The sequence below is a fragment of the Symphodus melops genome, assembly GCF_947650265.1.
Source record: "Symphodus melops genome assembly, chromosome: 16".
Taxonomy (NCBI): Eukaryota; Metazoa; Chordata; class Actinopteri; order Labriformes; family Labridae; genus Symphodus; species Symphodus melops.
This window is the reverse complement of record NC_136706.1, coordinates 19,152,311-19,168,090: the sequence shown is the minus strand read 5'-3', so window position 1 is coordinate 19,168,090 and position 15,780 is coordinate 19,152,311. Positions and strand designations below refer to the sequence as shown.

The following is a 15,780-nucleotide window of genomic DNA, read 5'->3' as shown; positions in this document are numbered from 1 at the left end:
ACACTGAAGTACAAGAATGCACCAACACAAGACCTTCAAAGAGCCTGTCAGCAATATAAGACCCGCCCCTCAACATACCGGCTTTCACAAGGACACATGCACACTGTTCCTAGGGGTCTCTCCTCTGAATGGGACCCTTTCAGGCTCCTGTTGGTGCTTAATAGCTGCTCTGTGTTTACAGCAGTCACTTCATTAATCTTCATGTTTCCTGTCCGTATAGGTTTCTTTATAGTTCACTGTAACTACAGTGTTTGCTCAGAAACAGGTAAAAAGAATGACTAAAATCTTTTCTCAACATCATATCAAATTCAAATGAGATAATGTACTTTACACCTGTAGATGTGACCATGGAGTGTAGTGAAAGTCAAGGATTTATACTTATGATGGTATTTACGTTGCTATGCAATACTGTAATTGTGAAGTCATTTTTAGAGATATTGACAGTATTATACAAACTATAAGCAAAGGCGATACATTATATTGTATAAAATATAGCATTAAATTAGGGTATAAGGTATTAGCCAATTACAAAACAGCAGACCCAGCAATCAGCATAGTAGGCATAGGGCTGTACTCGGAAACTAATAAACATCTGTCACTCTTCCAAGTTTTATTTTCTATAAATAAACTACAGATTACCATCTGTTCTGTATACAAATGTGAGCTTTATGAATGAAGTGGGAACAAACAGAACAAGAGTTTAGCTGTTTAAATGCAATTCATAGTAAAACAAGCTGCAAAACTGCTTCTATGCTTGATAATGACCATACGTTTATTACAGTAGGGACTGTTTTATGAGACATTATGACATGTAAAATCACATGTGAATTATAAATCAGAGATGGCTTCAGGTTTGAGAGTCATGATGCCACATCGCATCATCGAACACCGACACTAGAGCCTCCATCAATTTACAGATAAAACCCCATGTTTTCAGAGGCAAAATAATTCAAAATATATCCTTTAAAATGGGAGTGTGGCTTCTCAGCTTATCCATACAACAAATGTTTAATTTTGAGTTCACTTCTCAGGTTTAGTTGATTTTTTCCTCAGTGAACCATCCTAACCAGGCCATATTTAAGTGAACAACTATTTTTCATGAAGAAGCACGTCCCTCATTTAAACTTGCTGAAATTTAGAATTTTACCAAATTGCGAAATGTAAACAGACACCTTGGCGTGGTTGTCTACGAATTGATTTAGGCTACTGGAAAAAAAATAAATAAACACCACGCTTATTTTCTCTCGGAAGAAAAAGCCTACTGATAGTATTTTTGTTATGATAAACCGAGCTGATGGGCTTACAAAATGTGTAACATTGTTTAATGCAGGCCTAATCAAAAATAAAATCCATAGAATCACTGAACATCACTTCAGTTTACCTGCAGGTGTTCAGTGATTGATGAGTAACCATGGTTACTAAAACAGTGACTGGCATTGCAGCTCCTGTAATTAGTAACACCTGGGCAGTCTGTACAATGTCAATGCAACTGTTTATGGTCACAGCCAGTTAGCCTCATGGTTAATAAATATAAGGAAAACATAAGCCAGAGAAATAAACTGCTTAAATGCTGAGTGACTACAGGGAGATTTCACTTACCTCAGGGAAGCTCGTCAAGCAGCCCAGAGTGTCAAGAGTTACTGCAGCTAAGAAATTATTGCCTCCACATAACTGTCTTGGAGCAACTCGGTTAGACTGTTAGAAGGGAAGCCTTATTCTGAAATGTTAAATGAGCAGTGTAGCAGAGGTTTAGTGCAGCTTTGTTTGAACACGTCGAGCAGACGAGTGGGCGGGGCTTCAATGGTTTAAAGAGACCACCAGCTGGGCAAATCAGCCATAGCTTGTTTTATACATTTCCAGAAGATCCTACAGGGTACTGTTAACAGGGGTACTTATAGCCTATTTCAGTTTTTTTCCCCAAAGAATTGTATTTTTTTTTGGTGAAAAAGCCTTCCTTATATTAGAAAAAGAAAATGCTTTGGAGTTATTTATAGGCTAAGTTTAAATTTTAGCCATTGGGCTTGCAATTTATTGTCAAGCTTAGGCACAAAACCTACTGTAGGTTATTTGATATTAAGGCAGGATTAGGGAGCTCAAGTCATAAACAAAAAATGCAAAAGAAATGCACAAACATGAACACTCATATTGACATTGCATATTTCAATTATATTTTATTAACTTGATTTTGATTGAAGGAACTGTTATGGTGCAAAAAATTAGCTGGAATGTTTGCAATATAAAAAATTAAAATAATTTTTTTCTTTTCATATTGACTACAAACTATTACCAGACAAGCAGGCTTTAGAAAAACAAGCTGAAATACCTGTTGTTTATAAAGCCTTTCCGTTCTTTTGTTTACAAGAACAATACCACTTTTGTCAGTGCCGTCAATAACCAAGCAACTTTTTGGATCAAGTAATTAGTCTGGCTTTGTTCAAAGCTCAGAAAGGTGCAGAAGAGTGTGTGTGAATTTGTGTGTGTCATTGAAGAGAACAGTACCAGCTAAACCAGGTTTCCTGTGTGTATCTGTCTGTGGGTGAGCTTAAACGCCCCACTGTATCCATGGAAACACAAAGGACAGAGGGTCTACTTTTTTTAGGTTTATTTTCGTTTTTCTTTGGGTGGAAAAACTAAAATAACCCCCCCTCCCCCCGTTACTATGATATCCTGAAACAGCTTAAAACATGGAGGGCGCTGCTGCTCAGAGCATGCCATGATGTATGGGGAAACAGTAGGACCTAATGTGTTTCATAAATAAAATGTGTTAATACATAAAGTCTGTTTATTCTGTGTGCGCAGATTCTTGCTAACCTTGTAATGGAGACCCTCCATCCAGAGCTGAGAAACATCATCGCTCCTCGTCTCAAAGGGAAGATGCAGCAGAGGCAGAGGAACTGGATGTTGGTGAGTTCTGTCATGCCGGACAGTCAGTGCACTGAATGCTGTATAAACACAGAAGACACTGAAACAAGTCCAAACCAATCATTGTTTTGAGTGACTCTCTCCCCAGATCTCTGATGCAGTGTACAGGCAGGTCTTAGCTCAGACCAGCGGGCAGTACGATGCACTGGTTGATACCTGTGAGTCCCAGAGGAGTCAACTCGACGCCAGACTGCGAACCGATATGGACCAGATCATCACGTCGAAAGAACATGTCAGCAACAAGATACGAGGTGACCAAAGATCTACACGCACTAGTCTCTCTAACAGCACACTGAATAGAACACAGACAGTCTATCTTTCGCACAATGTGTATTTCCGTCACATTGCCACAAATGATTTCATCTCAACTTTAACATTTTCCACAATAAGCAGTCAGATATTATTCTACATCAAATCTGCAGACAAAAAGTGACTTGAAAGTTAACCTTTTCCATATGACAAGTACGAAGCATTAGAATGACTGGCTCAAGAACTCAAGTGCACTCCTCATTGTTTACCTCATTAAGAAGCAGCCATGGGTTCTCTGATTCAGCGGTTATTGGCACGTTAAGGTGATCGGCCTGGTCACTGAATAACGCCACACCTATCAAGTTACTAACAACTGTTTGTATTTTTACATTTTGCACAAACAGGGTCGGTAGTTTGTTGATTAACTTCCCTCTATATCATCATTTTACACCCTTTGCATGTTCTATTCACAACATTCATTTAGTATTGTTTGTTTTTCCCTTATCACCCTCTGATGGATTACCTTTGAGTGTTAGAATGTCAGCTTTCTATTCAAAAGATATCTTGCTCAAGCAGCTCATATTTTCATGTTTGTTGTGTCTCATTGAGCTGAAGTGGTTGGACTGCATTCCCTCACCGTTGCTGTACAAAGCTGTTTCTGACTTTATCCCACAGATAAGGCTCAAGAGGAGAAGAAAATTGTGCAAATGACGTTATGTGAGGGGAAATGCAGAAATCGGAGTTGTAATCCAGGCGGTGAAATATATTTTGTCGGCCTCCTATAGTAAACATTATGTGTTGTGCAATTGGGTTCGTTTGTGTTCCTTTGTGCATAGACTGACTTTTCAACAACAACATCTGTATTGTTATTCTTCTCAAGCTAAAACACTTACCACCATATTTTTTCATGTCAACCTCCACGTGTCAATGCTGGCCTGCAGCTCTGGTGTTGCCCAAAGCTGAAAAAACCCTCCGGTCAAATGTCCAGCCCTATATCAGCTCCATCTTGGAGGCCCTGATGGACCCCACCAGCCGAGGTTTCTCTGAGGTCAGAGACGTTTTCTTCGGGGAGATGGTGGAGATCAGCAAGAACTCACTGAACGGAGGGGGCAAAGAGAAACTTGGAGATGTGAGTCAGGTTTTTTACATTTCAAATAGTTCTTCAACTCTTCCATTATGTACATTAATATATTATATGTAGACCTACATTTAGGTGTTCACGTTTCACAAAAAATCTGGGATCCCCAGTAAGTCAAGTCATCATTAGCTGTTTTATAATAAAAGGAAACATATTGTTTTCAGGGTTTATTTAAGACACATTTTTGTCTGATGTGTGTTCTCTTTAAAAAAAACAGCAGTGAGTAAATCAGATGTACAAAAGTTACAATCTTATATCTGTGTCTGTTCAGGCCTGTAGTGAGGCTGTTGATGTCATTTAATTTGACATGCATGAAAAGACTTGATTTTGAAAGATTTTCCTGCTTGCGCTCTGGTTGTGCATTTATTGCAAATCAGCAGTTTATGTTCAGTCAGTGGTTCAACAAGACAGAGCAAGATACATCTAAAGCTACCAAGATAGTGTAGAGATAGTACAGTAATGTTAGAGAAGATAATACAGTGAGAGATGTGTTGTCCTTCAGCATTTGTGAGGCTTGACTTCAGAGGAGTGTGCAGTGAAGGGCTTCACTTATCATCCAGATTACTTTCCTGGTTTCTCCAAAGCTACCTGGCCTGCAGCGTTAAGACTGTAGTCATTTAATGTGAGGCACAGGTGGGCTGACATGTTTCATTGACTTGAAAGCCACAGCCCTGATTCTTTTTTTTTAACCCAGATACAGCTCAAATTAATTAATAGAATTTAAAATATGATAATATTGGTTAATTAATAAAAGAAGTCTTAAAGTGTGATTAGTTTTTAAATGGTTATGAAACAGACTGAAATGAATATTGATGCATCTCTTTGAATTACAAACTTACAAAGAGTTTCTAATTCTATACACACTTTACAATTTACAGAATGCTAAAGAAACAGCCTTTTGTTTTTAACATTATATCCACATTAAGTGATACATTTCATCGCATGTTTGGCTCAAGAACAGCAAAAAGAAAAGACTGTGTGTGAGGCCACATCATCAAACGATTATAAGAGAAGAGACTGTAGAAGTCAGGGAGTGTCCTTGACTCTGTTTTGTGTAAAACCTGCACTAACTTGATCCCCGTTATCCTCCTCGATTGTCCTTCAATCAGCACATGGAGAGGTTGTCCATGCTCGCCTTCCACCCGGTGAAGATGCAAAGCTGCTATGAAAAAGTGGAGCAGCTCAATCTGGAGGGGCTGCAGCAGAGATTCGATGTCTCCAACCCCTCAGTGTTCGTCAGCAGGGCTCAGATCCTCATGAGGGAGGTAAGGCACAACAAGAGTCTTCTATTACGTAACACAAAAATCAACACGAGCAGCGGCAGAACGCATGGAAACACCAACTGATGTGGAGTAAGAGAAAACCAGCAACCTGTCCTGCTCGTGGTGAAAGCTCTACTTACACCTGCTGGACCAAATTAGTATGACAATCTATTCCAATAAACTAAACTGAGGGCAAGCTGTTGGTTACTGTCACATGATCTAACATTAAGTGTTTTCTTCTGCTTCTGTATGTAATTAAACTTCGTCTTTTCATCTGACAGCAAATGGACAATGCCGTGTACACATTTGAGCAACTGCTGAATCAATCTTTAGAGGCTCAGGGGGATGATGACATGTGCAAGACCATCCAGCGATGCCAAGACAGGGTTCTCAAGGTAAAGAATGACTCTCAATAAGACTGAAGGACATGGTGGAGGTAGTCAAAGCAGGATAGATGATTAAGATGCTGATTTGTAGCTTATTTTGTTCAGAGTAATGCAGAAATTTGAGCAAAAAGTGTAAACAAACTGAGGTCGCTTTTGTCAAGAATTGTCCTCAAAATGTGTTATCATCAATAACTATGTAGGGAGAACTAACAAGTGAATTCACCTTGAGCTCTGTATGTGTTTCTGGTCTTCCCCTGGCAGAAATATGACTATGACAGCAGCACCGTGAGAAAGAAGTTCTTCAGAGAGGCTCTCCTGCAGATCATCATCCCGTACATGCTGCAGCAGCTGTCACCATCCTTCTCATCTGTGAGCAGCGCCGTACACACACGCCACCTCGCTGAACACCTCATTATGATCCTTCTGAAATCGATGCATTACAGTTTAAAATGTGTCGTCAGATTACTCCGACTCTTTACAGTTTCTAAGAGTGACGGTACTGAAGAATCAGTGACATACTGTCCACATCCAGCCTTTCCCTTACTGGGCCAACGCCAAAACGTTACCTTTGTTTGCTTAAGCCTCGTCTTCAACAGAATTCATGGGAATATTTTTTCGAAAAACTAATAGAAAAATCCATATCTCCAAAAATGCCGTCAGAAATAGTCAAGAAAAACGTGCCATTAGTGTTTTCAACTTCTGCTTTGGATTTCCTTTACGTAATAATCAATCCCCCAAAGATCTACCTTGTATTCTCCTTAGAATAAAAAAAAATATATATCTTAATTGTCATGGCTAAAATGCAATTCAGCAGCTCTTTTGTAGTGGCAGCACAAATTAGACACAACAATAAAACCACAATAGTAAAAGGCACTGGAGTCCAACTGCTCTTCCTCCTTTATTTAGCATTTATGTGACCGAGACTTTACAGCACTTAAAACAAACACATGTGAGCACTTAGCAAAAGGAACACGTCCCTTTATGTCTACAAGACGGATCATGAAATCAAAATACTCCGAGTTGATTCAGAGTCTCGTCATCTCATCTGCAGGAGCTGCCTCGCTTTAAAGAGCTCATCTTTGAGGACTTCTCCCGTTTCCTGCTGGTTGAAAACATGTTCGAGGAGGTGGTGCTGCAGTCCGTCTCTAAGGACATTATGATGGGTGAGGACGGAAAACCAAAGCAAGCAATATTGTTTCACCTTCGTCTAACAAGCTGGTGATTGATTTGATGGTTTTCTTCTTTAGCTGTGAAGGAGGCGGCCGTCCAGAGGAGACACAACCTCTACAGAGACAGCATCATTCTGACCAACAGCGACCCCAACCTGCACCTCCTTGGAGAAGACTCTCAGGTGGACTGGGCCGCCAAGTTTGGCGGTGATGAGATAGAGGGACCTGAAGGCGTCGGTAACATTGAAGGAGGAGGCTCTGTGAGCAGACGCAGGCAGGTGGTGTCCATGATCCAGCTGGATGGGGTTCCTCTACCCTACGAGTCCTGCCTGGAGGTCCCAGGGGTAGATCTTATCCCAGAAGAGGGTTCTGACGTGTCTGAGGCTAAAGAGGATGAGGCAGAGGAAGAGGATGAGGATGTGGAAGATGAAGAGGAGGAAGTCTTCGGCCCACTTGATGATCCCAAGTCTCCGGACAGCGTGAACGAGATCAGAGACCTGATCAACCCCGTGGTGGAGATGGTGGTCCCTGTTCCAGAGGAGAACCCGAGCGAAGAGACTAACGGGACCGAGCCGACCATCAGCACAATCACCCTGGAGGACGGGGTGCAGGAGGACGTGACGCATGTAACCACCGTCATGGAGGACGTCCCGAGGAAATCCCCACGAGACAAGTCGTCCCCGCAGTCACTTCTCCAGCATCTGAAAGGAGGCGGCAAAAAGGAGGCTGACACAGAGCACCAGGTGGAAACGGCCTTCAAGAACGCCATCGAGGAAATCGAGATAGCGGTGCAGGAAGACGACAGCGAACGGATTGCTGAACAGTCGGCAGCAGAATCCGATAGTGAGTTGTCGCCAAAGCCACCGTCAGCAACAGACTCAAGCTCACACGGCGACAGTGGCTTCCAGTCACCGACCAATGAGGGTCTGGATGAAGGTGAGCCTCAGCCAATCACAAACGGCCTGAATGGAGAGGACAAAATTATCGACCCAATAGAAGTGGAGGTGACAGTAGCGTAGGAAGATCCTTTGAACAGAACTCTGAGACTGCAGGAGAATACGTAAAAACAGCAGAGGGCGCGTCCCGTGTCGTGGGAAGGAATGGAGGAGAACTTTATTTAAGTGTTGCTTTTTTCTTTATTGTTGTTGATATTTCACACTCTTACATCCTTTACTTTCAGACTATTTTTTTGGTGACAGGATTCTCTTTGTGTGAGTCATTCAATCTTCTCTCTGATGTTGGATTTATCACTGTATTCAACATATCTCATCAAAAGCAGCGAAGGCTCTTCCCTACTTTGTCACAAGGATCCGGGGGTTTAAAGTCATAATCAACCTTTTTTAAATCTGAAAAATGAGGAGGACCACAAAAACATTATCTGAGTTCTTCATGTTCTAACTGTATTAAAGCTCTGTTTACATCATTTTTGGGTGTAAACATAAAGGATAAAAGGCATTCATTTTAAAATGAGTTGAATAACTGAAAGATTGTACCTTTAATTTAACTGCAGATGAACACATTTACTCTGTCATGAGCACAGCTTCTACGTGAGCAGCAGGGGGCGCTACAGTCAACCTTTAAATGTTGCAAGGGGCTATGCCTCTCTACTTTTTTCACTTTTTTTTTTTTTTTTAAATTCTACTTTCTATTTTTGTAACTTTTAAGATAGGAAGTGTGCCTACTTCGTACTTTTCTGTATATTCAAGTGGCCTTTACGTTTCAAATCTGCAGGAATCATTTACACCTTCACTGTGATCTGATCATTGAGCTGGTTGATCTTCACTGACGACAGACAAACAAAAGAAAAGATGTCATTTCTCTTTGCCTGTAGGTCGAAGGTCAAGATCTGCAATCAACCGGAGTTTAATTTAAGGATGTTGATGAACTTGTAATTAGGGCAGAGATTCTAAATATCACTCATACTTTTTCAAACTTAATACACGTTTAACAAACTGGTATAGTCTTTTTTCTTTTCTTTTAATGAAGCGGTTTTTAACGAAACTCCTTCGTCCTTATGTGTAGAAAAAAATAAAGACAATAAGATTTAAATTATCCTATGGGAAACATTTGGTTATTTTGCCTGTAAATAAAAAATACAGGTGTTTCAGTAATCCAGCATGGACTAATGACAGAAAGAAGACATTCCTCTGTGTACTGCATCAGTGTGTAACTTCATGTTGGGCAAAGAGCACATACCTGGAGATCATTGGTAATGATTCCATGTTAAGGGAGCTTCATTTGTAAGGAAGGTTCCTGTGAAGACATTTTAACTGGCTGCTAAGTGCAGAGACATTTAGGACAATTATTCTGAAATTGTTCTGAAGGTGTTGATAAGCTAGATGCATGTGCAACTTTTCAAACATGCACTAAAAAGGAGACCCCTAAGGAAAAAGATGGAGTGTCCTTTTTCTAAGACAGATGAGAAATATTAAGTCTACACTAAAACACCATGTGGTTAATTCATGTATGGAAGGGTCGAGTGTAATATTTATATCCATAAATAAAGTTCAAACAATATTTTAACATCTCCAGTTTTATTGAAATCAAGTCGCCTTTTCTGTGAACGTCCTCGTGAATACAAGTTGATCGTTTACTGTGCAGAAATCAAGACAAACGTGCACCCTGTGAAATAAATGGCACATTATTTTCATCCTAGTTTCCGTCTCGAGTGACCTGACTGATGCTGCAGTGTCATGTTCAACGCTGATGAAACATCTTCAATTCCTGCTCATTTAAGGAGTCACTTTCCTCTTGTGAAATCGCCTCATCACTCTCTCAACGGCACATTTGACTCGCCCACTTTCGATTCAAACATTAGACCCGTGACTGACTCCCACCATGCCTCGGCTCAGTTACCGTCCTCTCGGTGAGAGCGTTAAGGTGCTTTTTATTCCTGAAATATATAAAAGAAAAATCCAGATTAAATCAAGCTATTTCATCCACTGTGTTCTTTATTTTCGTTCGCCACGTTTTTAAAATGGTGATGTTAGTGATATATATTTTTTTAAAGTGACGACTAAGATCTGAAAATGTATCAGAGTAAGAATCACTCACAGACGTACTTTGTCTCTAAAGAGTTGAAAGGCATATTTTAGCACTGAACACTTCTAAAATGTTGACAAGGCACTCAAGTCGTTTCTTTCCTTGGAGTTCTGTCAATGATTTCTAAAAGGAGCACATGATCAGCTCTCACTGCTCCTTGACAGCCTTGCGAGAGTGACGCTGGTCAGTTAGTGAACCAAGATGACACATCAGAAAAGTTCCAACAAGCTACAATCATATGATCCAGTTCCTGAATCTAAATAAAGTCGTATGACCAGTTAATCTTAATCTCAGCTGTAAATGTAAGTCTGCTTCGGCCTCCCTGCAAACACAACTCAAAATCTAACTCACTCATTTTCACTTCGAAGGTGTGTTCAGGTGAAGCTGCACTGATCCGTAGCGTAGCAACACCTTGAACTGTGGAGTTAAATACAGACAAGTGTGTAGTGGTTAACAAACTGTCAATGAGGAGCAGAAACAAAGGTTAAATGCATGAGTGATTTCCCAAACTGAGCTTTCTGAACCTCTGCTGTGAAACTTTTAAAACTCAGCTCTCTGTTCTCTTCATGTCATTTTAGTAACATCTGAAAGAATCTGCGTATACAATCCATTTTCACATGCGTGCTGCTTGAGTACATAACTGAGACTTTGCCTACAGAGCAGAGTTTTGTCCCTTTCACCACGTCTCAATTGTTAAACAATTGTTTTCAACTTTGTAAATCCAGTTGAAGCATTAAAGAGTGAACAAGTCCTGATCCAAACACAGACTGGCCTGAGACAACGTTCCCTCATTCAGATGCATGTTATGGACAGTTAGTGTCGTGCGGCTCATTCTGCAGATCACACGCCAAGACACACTGAACAATCGTCCGTCCAGAGGTTTCCTATTCACCATTGCAAAAACAAACAAACAAACAAAAAAACTGGACTCCTGTGTGAACCGTCCACGCCGTCAGATCTGATCCAAGAGAGGGAAAGAGATGAAATAACCCAGTGTGGAGCCCAAGATGACACCGAGAAAGATCCAGAAGTTGTAGGACATGACGCACAGCATCAGCAAGTAGCTCAGAGACACCTGCATCAAGTGAAGGACTGTCTGGATCACGTGCATCAGCAAGCTGAGGAGGAAGCAGAGGGATGTTTGAGTTAGGATACATCTACATGAGGACAGGAGGATTTTAGAACAGAAACAAGGTGGTGATGATGTAATCAAAGACCTGGGTGACATGTTGTTGTGGGTTAGGTACATCACCTATTCTGTCACCATGACAGAATAGGTGGTGAACCACTGAAGAGAGATTGAGGTCAATGTTCAGTGTAGCATACGTCTACTGCAGAGTGAGACATGCTCAACTCAGCTCACACAGTAAAGCTTTAGAGTGCTACCTCAGTGGGGCACCTGAGCCTAAAACATGCCTTACTACACACAGGGAGTCAAAGCAGATTCTTTGTTCTGAAGGGTAAAATAAAGAAGATATTATCCCAGAGCCTGACCTGTATCTGTTTGGATCAGGAGGATGCGGGTCCATGGGGGTCAGTGAGGATTCGGAGGGGCTGCTCTCTAACACGGAGTTGTTGTCGCAGCGTGAGGATGGAGAGCGTTTGTACAGGGCCTGACGCTGGGCCAGCTTGGACTTCAGCCCCAGCCACACTCTCCACACTTTGAGCACCTCGTAGAAGATGGTCAGCAAGAAGACCACAACCACCGACAGCACCATCCCTGAACAGACGAGGTCACAGGACGGTCAGTCAGCTGACAGGGGTCACTAATTCATTCATTCATTCATTTGTATCCACAAGAGCTAGAGATAAACCCAGTTAGCATAGCTGGCTTAAAGACTGCTAACAGGTAGAAATAGCTAACCGTGCTCCGTTTAAAAAGCAAGCCAATTAGAAGGCCATTATGATCACAATGCAACTTCTGATGCTTCACAAACATCTCCAGAGTTATCAGGAACCAGTAAAGTCTATAGACATAACACTACAGTATGTTTTAAGCAGATGAACTGGTTCCCAGTTACCACGATAGTTTTGTCAGTATCAAGAGCTGGTCTGTGTGAGGATGCAGTTTGACATTTGGCTGCCTACCTGCAGGTCCCTGCACATCCCAGAAGTCAAACAGCAGTGTGACACTGTCTGACAGCTCAAAGACCATCTGGAGAAAAAAAACAAGAGAATTACACAACTCTATGATGGTTATACTGGTTCTTAAAAACACATATGCAGGACTCACTGATATAAGCCGACTCATTTCCTGTCGGTTAAACAGGGAAATGAGTCCATGTTTAATCGGCATGAAACCATTTGTTATAGAACCTAACAACTACTACCACGCTACGTGAACAACATACTCTTTCTGCCAGACTCAAAACCTCCTCTGTTCTTCGGATCATCTCTGAACGCCGAAAATGTTATTCAATTAAACACTAATCCTGAATGAGTTGCATTCAGCTGACTCCACCAGAACAGAAAGCATTGTCCCACAGAAGCACCATCTGTTCTGCTGTAGATGTGTGGCTGACAGAGGAATGTAATGTGTGTGCGTGTGTGTGTGTGTGTGCGTGTGCGTGTGATATAGCCTGTGCCCAGTCGCTGCCAATCTCTCTCTCTCTCTCTCTCTCTCTCTCTGTAATCCAAGTCGAGACACGAGGGTCTCTCACGGGCTGCACACGGCTGAGGAGTCCAAATAGAACCTCCATGTTTCCCGTACGTTCACAAAACAATCCAAACACGCTCTCCTTCAGTGGTTCCATTTCTATTTCTGCACGGCCACCCTTCAGCAAATGAAAATCATTTCATCATCCCCCCCCCCGCCACACACACCTTTAGCATTCCCATCAACACACAGTGTGATTAGTGTACACTGTCCGTCAGTCACACTATGACTAACGCGTCTCTATATTTTGAGAATTCCTCTCAAACACTGTCTGCAAAACGTCCAGAATATCACCTTCAGTGTTTGACAACAAACTGAAAAAAACTAACAAGCAGATTGTTGTTGTGTAATCATCTCAGTGTGGGCTTGTTTGAAGGCTCCACATCTTGAGTCTGGGGTGCAGCTGCAGTAAACGCTCTCACACAGGTAGGAAAAGGAAGGAGTGTGCTATCCTTCATGACCTACACTTGTACAGGTGAAGCCGAGGGCGAGATATGACTCAACAAATTTTTCCGTCTTTGATTCAGAAGACGTGATCTGGTGTAGAGTTACTGTTAGCTTTACGTTAACCAGGAAGTCCTCTCACGAAACGTGCCATGCTTTGTTGTAAATAATACAGTACTTTGGGATTCTCTGCTTTAACAAGGGTTTGCTGCTTTTTCTTTGCTTCATATCAATTCACGGAGTGTTGGACTGTTGATGTGAGAAAAAAACCCCAATGGGAGCAGATCATGCCACCTCAGGGCTTGAAATGCAATGTGACATTTTATAGAGTATTAAAATGCTGCAGGTCCAGTCCTGGCTGTTTATATGCACAAGAAGTGCACGTTTTCTTTTTCAGTCACGAGGCAAACAAACACAAACTGATAAAATACAAATATGCAAACGCTCAGAAAGTGTAAATCTGATAAGAGACGGATCATGAAAACAAACAGTAAATAAATGAATTTATGTCAGTCATTTTTTTTAATCACATAATGTTTGATTGATGCTTGAGTTTTGATTCATCTTTTTGTCATGATTGTGTTAAAGACAAAGATAAAGTCTGTCTCCTCATGTTTCATGATGGCTTCTTAGTGTTTACAAATCTCTGCAGAAATCATGCAAAATGTTGTTTATAAACATGACGACCAAACTCCATGAGACGAGATTAGTACTACGAGCTATCGTTGAAGAAAAAAAGGTGGGAGATGGAAAGATGTTCTGCATGTTAGAACACGCATGAGACACGAGTAAATGTTGGTTGTATCAGTGTTAGAGGACAGACATCCCAGGGAAAGTCAAATACAGACAATGAGAGTCAACAATCCAACTCAAGGCCAGACAAGGTGATCATTGAGAGCTTATCTTCTAAGCTGCTTGAGGAAACCAGATACAGTGTTAGTGCTCCAGGTGCAGAGTTGTGACTCCAAACCGTGAGAGCAGTGCGTCTGCTACAGTCACTACTTTCCAAAACACACACGTCTGCAGGTTCTCTCACTACTGGCAGATTTAATTATCGTTAGCATATAAATCTCCTTTACAAAGACTTTAATTTACATTTAAGTTTAAATCAACTGTCATGAATATTGAAAATACTACAGTTGAGGAGTGACATTACATCATCTGCTCTCCTGTTCTACAACAACTTCAAAATAACAAGAATACACTTTAAGATCAACAAAAGTGCATGTGCATATAAAGCATTCAAAACCTGATTGAAACGTGAGAATATACACTGACACACACAAGCTGCATACATTTTCTACACGTATTATCTGTACCCTCACAATTGCATTAAGTACAACTTAACAATAATGTCTCTTACACTATGCTCAAAGGTAAGGCTACTTAAATGAAATGGAAAAAAATATTACATAAGGTTAAAAAAAGCAATTACTTCATTGGAAAGTTCAAGAAAATAAAGGTTGGCACGTGCAGTTTAAATATAGGACTTGGCAATAACCAGATTTCATTCACTGAAATGACTGAATTTTGATTATCAAGCACCAAGCAAATGAAGGCAAACACTTTACACATTCAGATATTAAGGATTTTTGTTTTGTAATTTAAAAAACAAATATTTTAGAAGTGTTTCACATGTCTTAATGTTATCTTGTCTCCCACTCTCTGGATCAAGTTCTGCAAACACTCAATGCCAAACTTGATATACAGAGAATTATTACAAATGCCAAAATAACACATTAGCAACACACGCTCTATTAAACAATGCAAAAGAGTTCAAAAACACAACTTACGGACATCATCATGGTGAACTACTGAGCGCAGGTCAACAGCACAGTTAAAGACAGATATTCACAAAAGAGCCGAGTTCGATCAAGTCAAGTGTGTGCCATTTCTAAAGTGGAGCCAGTGACCCAGCTTCAGTCAACGCAGTGGAAAGTAGGAGGCGACCGCATGACTTCAAACAATACACAGAGGGCTCACGGTAAGTGGAGTTCAGAAGCGACATGGAACAAAAACACCTCGACCGACTGAATGTTCACTGAATCCTAGTTACAGTCGTCCGGACACTCACGTTATCTTCTTGTTGATAAAGCAGAGTACAGACGAAAGAAACGTGCGTTATACCAAAAAATAATCGTGTTTATTGTTGCCTACAAATGTGACACAGACAAAGGTACGCATGCGCATCAAATTCCTCTCCGAGAAATCGTGGGTCACGTGACAGTCGAAGGAAGCCGAAGGCACCCGAAGTATTTCTCTGCATACGCTGTTAAAAATAATAAATGGGCCGTCATAATAATAATAATAATAATTCATAATAAATAGCCCTACATCGCAAAGTTAACTTTCAACATAATGAACATAATAGTTAATCATTTTAAAGTTAATGGTATAGGCCTATTTAAGGGGCATTTTTTATTTTTCTTTCCAGCTCGTCTGCATTCTGGACATATGTGTATACAGTTTTGTTAAGAAAAGCATAAGAATCGTTTGTAGAAGATATTTGGGG

At 40.8% G+C, this 15,780-nt stretch overlaps 2 protein-coding genes across 3 annotated transcripts in view; one reads left to right on the top strand and one right to left on the bottom strand.

The window, feature by feature from the left end:
* Positions 1 to 9,922, top strand: part of niban2a (niban apoptosis regulator 2a) — a 29,145-nt gene extending 19,223 nt beyond the window's left edge. The window contains exons 7-14 of the mRNA XM_079364198.1: positions 2,800 to 2,904; positions 3,011 to 3,173; positions 4,113 to 4,300; positions 5,419 to 5,574; positions 5,853 to 5,966; positions 6,219 to 6,326; positions 7,009 to 7,120; positions 7,205 to 9,922. Of these exons, the coding sequence (XP_079220324.1) occupies positions 2,800 to 2,904; positions 3,011 to 3,173; positions 4,113 to 4,300; positions 5,419 to 5,574; positions 5,853 to 5,966; positions 6,219 to 6,326; positions 7,009 to 7,120; positions 7,205 to 8,145 (1,887 nt within the window). The 3' untranslated portion in view covers positions 8,146 to 9,922. The remainder of the gene's footprint in view (positions 1 to 2,799; positions 2,905 to 3,010; positions 3,174 to 4,112; positions 4,301 to 5,418; positions 5,575 to 5,852; positions 5,967 to 6,218; positions 6,327 to 7,008; positions 7,121 to 7,204) is intronic.
* Positions 9,923 to 10,059: 137 nt separating this feature from the next.
* On the bottom strand, positions 10,060 to 15,481 carry slc31a2 (solute carrier family 31 member 2). Of its 2 annotated transcripts, none has more exons than XM_079364202.1 (4): positions 15,062 to 15,481; positions 12,257 to 12,323; positions 11,663 to 11,888; positions 10,060 to 11,286 (listed from the first exon to the last, which is right to left on the bottom strand). In XM_079364202.1, exons 1-4 carry the CDS (start codon positions 15,071 to 15,073, stop codon positions 11,121 to 11,123), a joined length of 471 nt encoding a protein of 156 aa, XP_079220328.1. In that variant the 5' UTR covers positions 15,074 to 15,481; the 3' UTR covers positions 10,060 to 11,120. The 2 variants fall into 2 exon arrangements, with proteins under 2 accessions (XP_079220328.1, XP_079220327.1); XM_079364201.1 differs by lacking the exon at positions 15,062 to 15,481 and adding an exon at positions 12,520 to 12,576.
* Between the last annotated feature and the right edge of the window lie 299 nt (positions 15,482 to 15,780).

What these genes read in the sequence shown, in the direction of transcription:
- slc31a2 (XM_079364201.1), bottom strand. Translation starts at nt 12,561, where the DNA reads ATGATCCGAAGAACAGAGGAGGTTTTGAGTCTGGCAGAAAGA. An exon ending in TTTTGAGTCTGGCAGAAAGA is followed by an intron (nt 12,324 to 12,519) that starts GTATGTTGTTCA and finishes TTTTTTCTCCAG; the next exon opens with ATGGTCTTTGAGCTGTCAGA. An exon ending in GGATGTGCAGGGACCTGCAG is followed by an intron (nt 11,889 to 12,256) that starts GTAGGCAGCCAA and finishes TCGTCTGTTCAG; the next exon opens with GGATGGTGCTGTCGGTGGTT.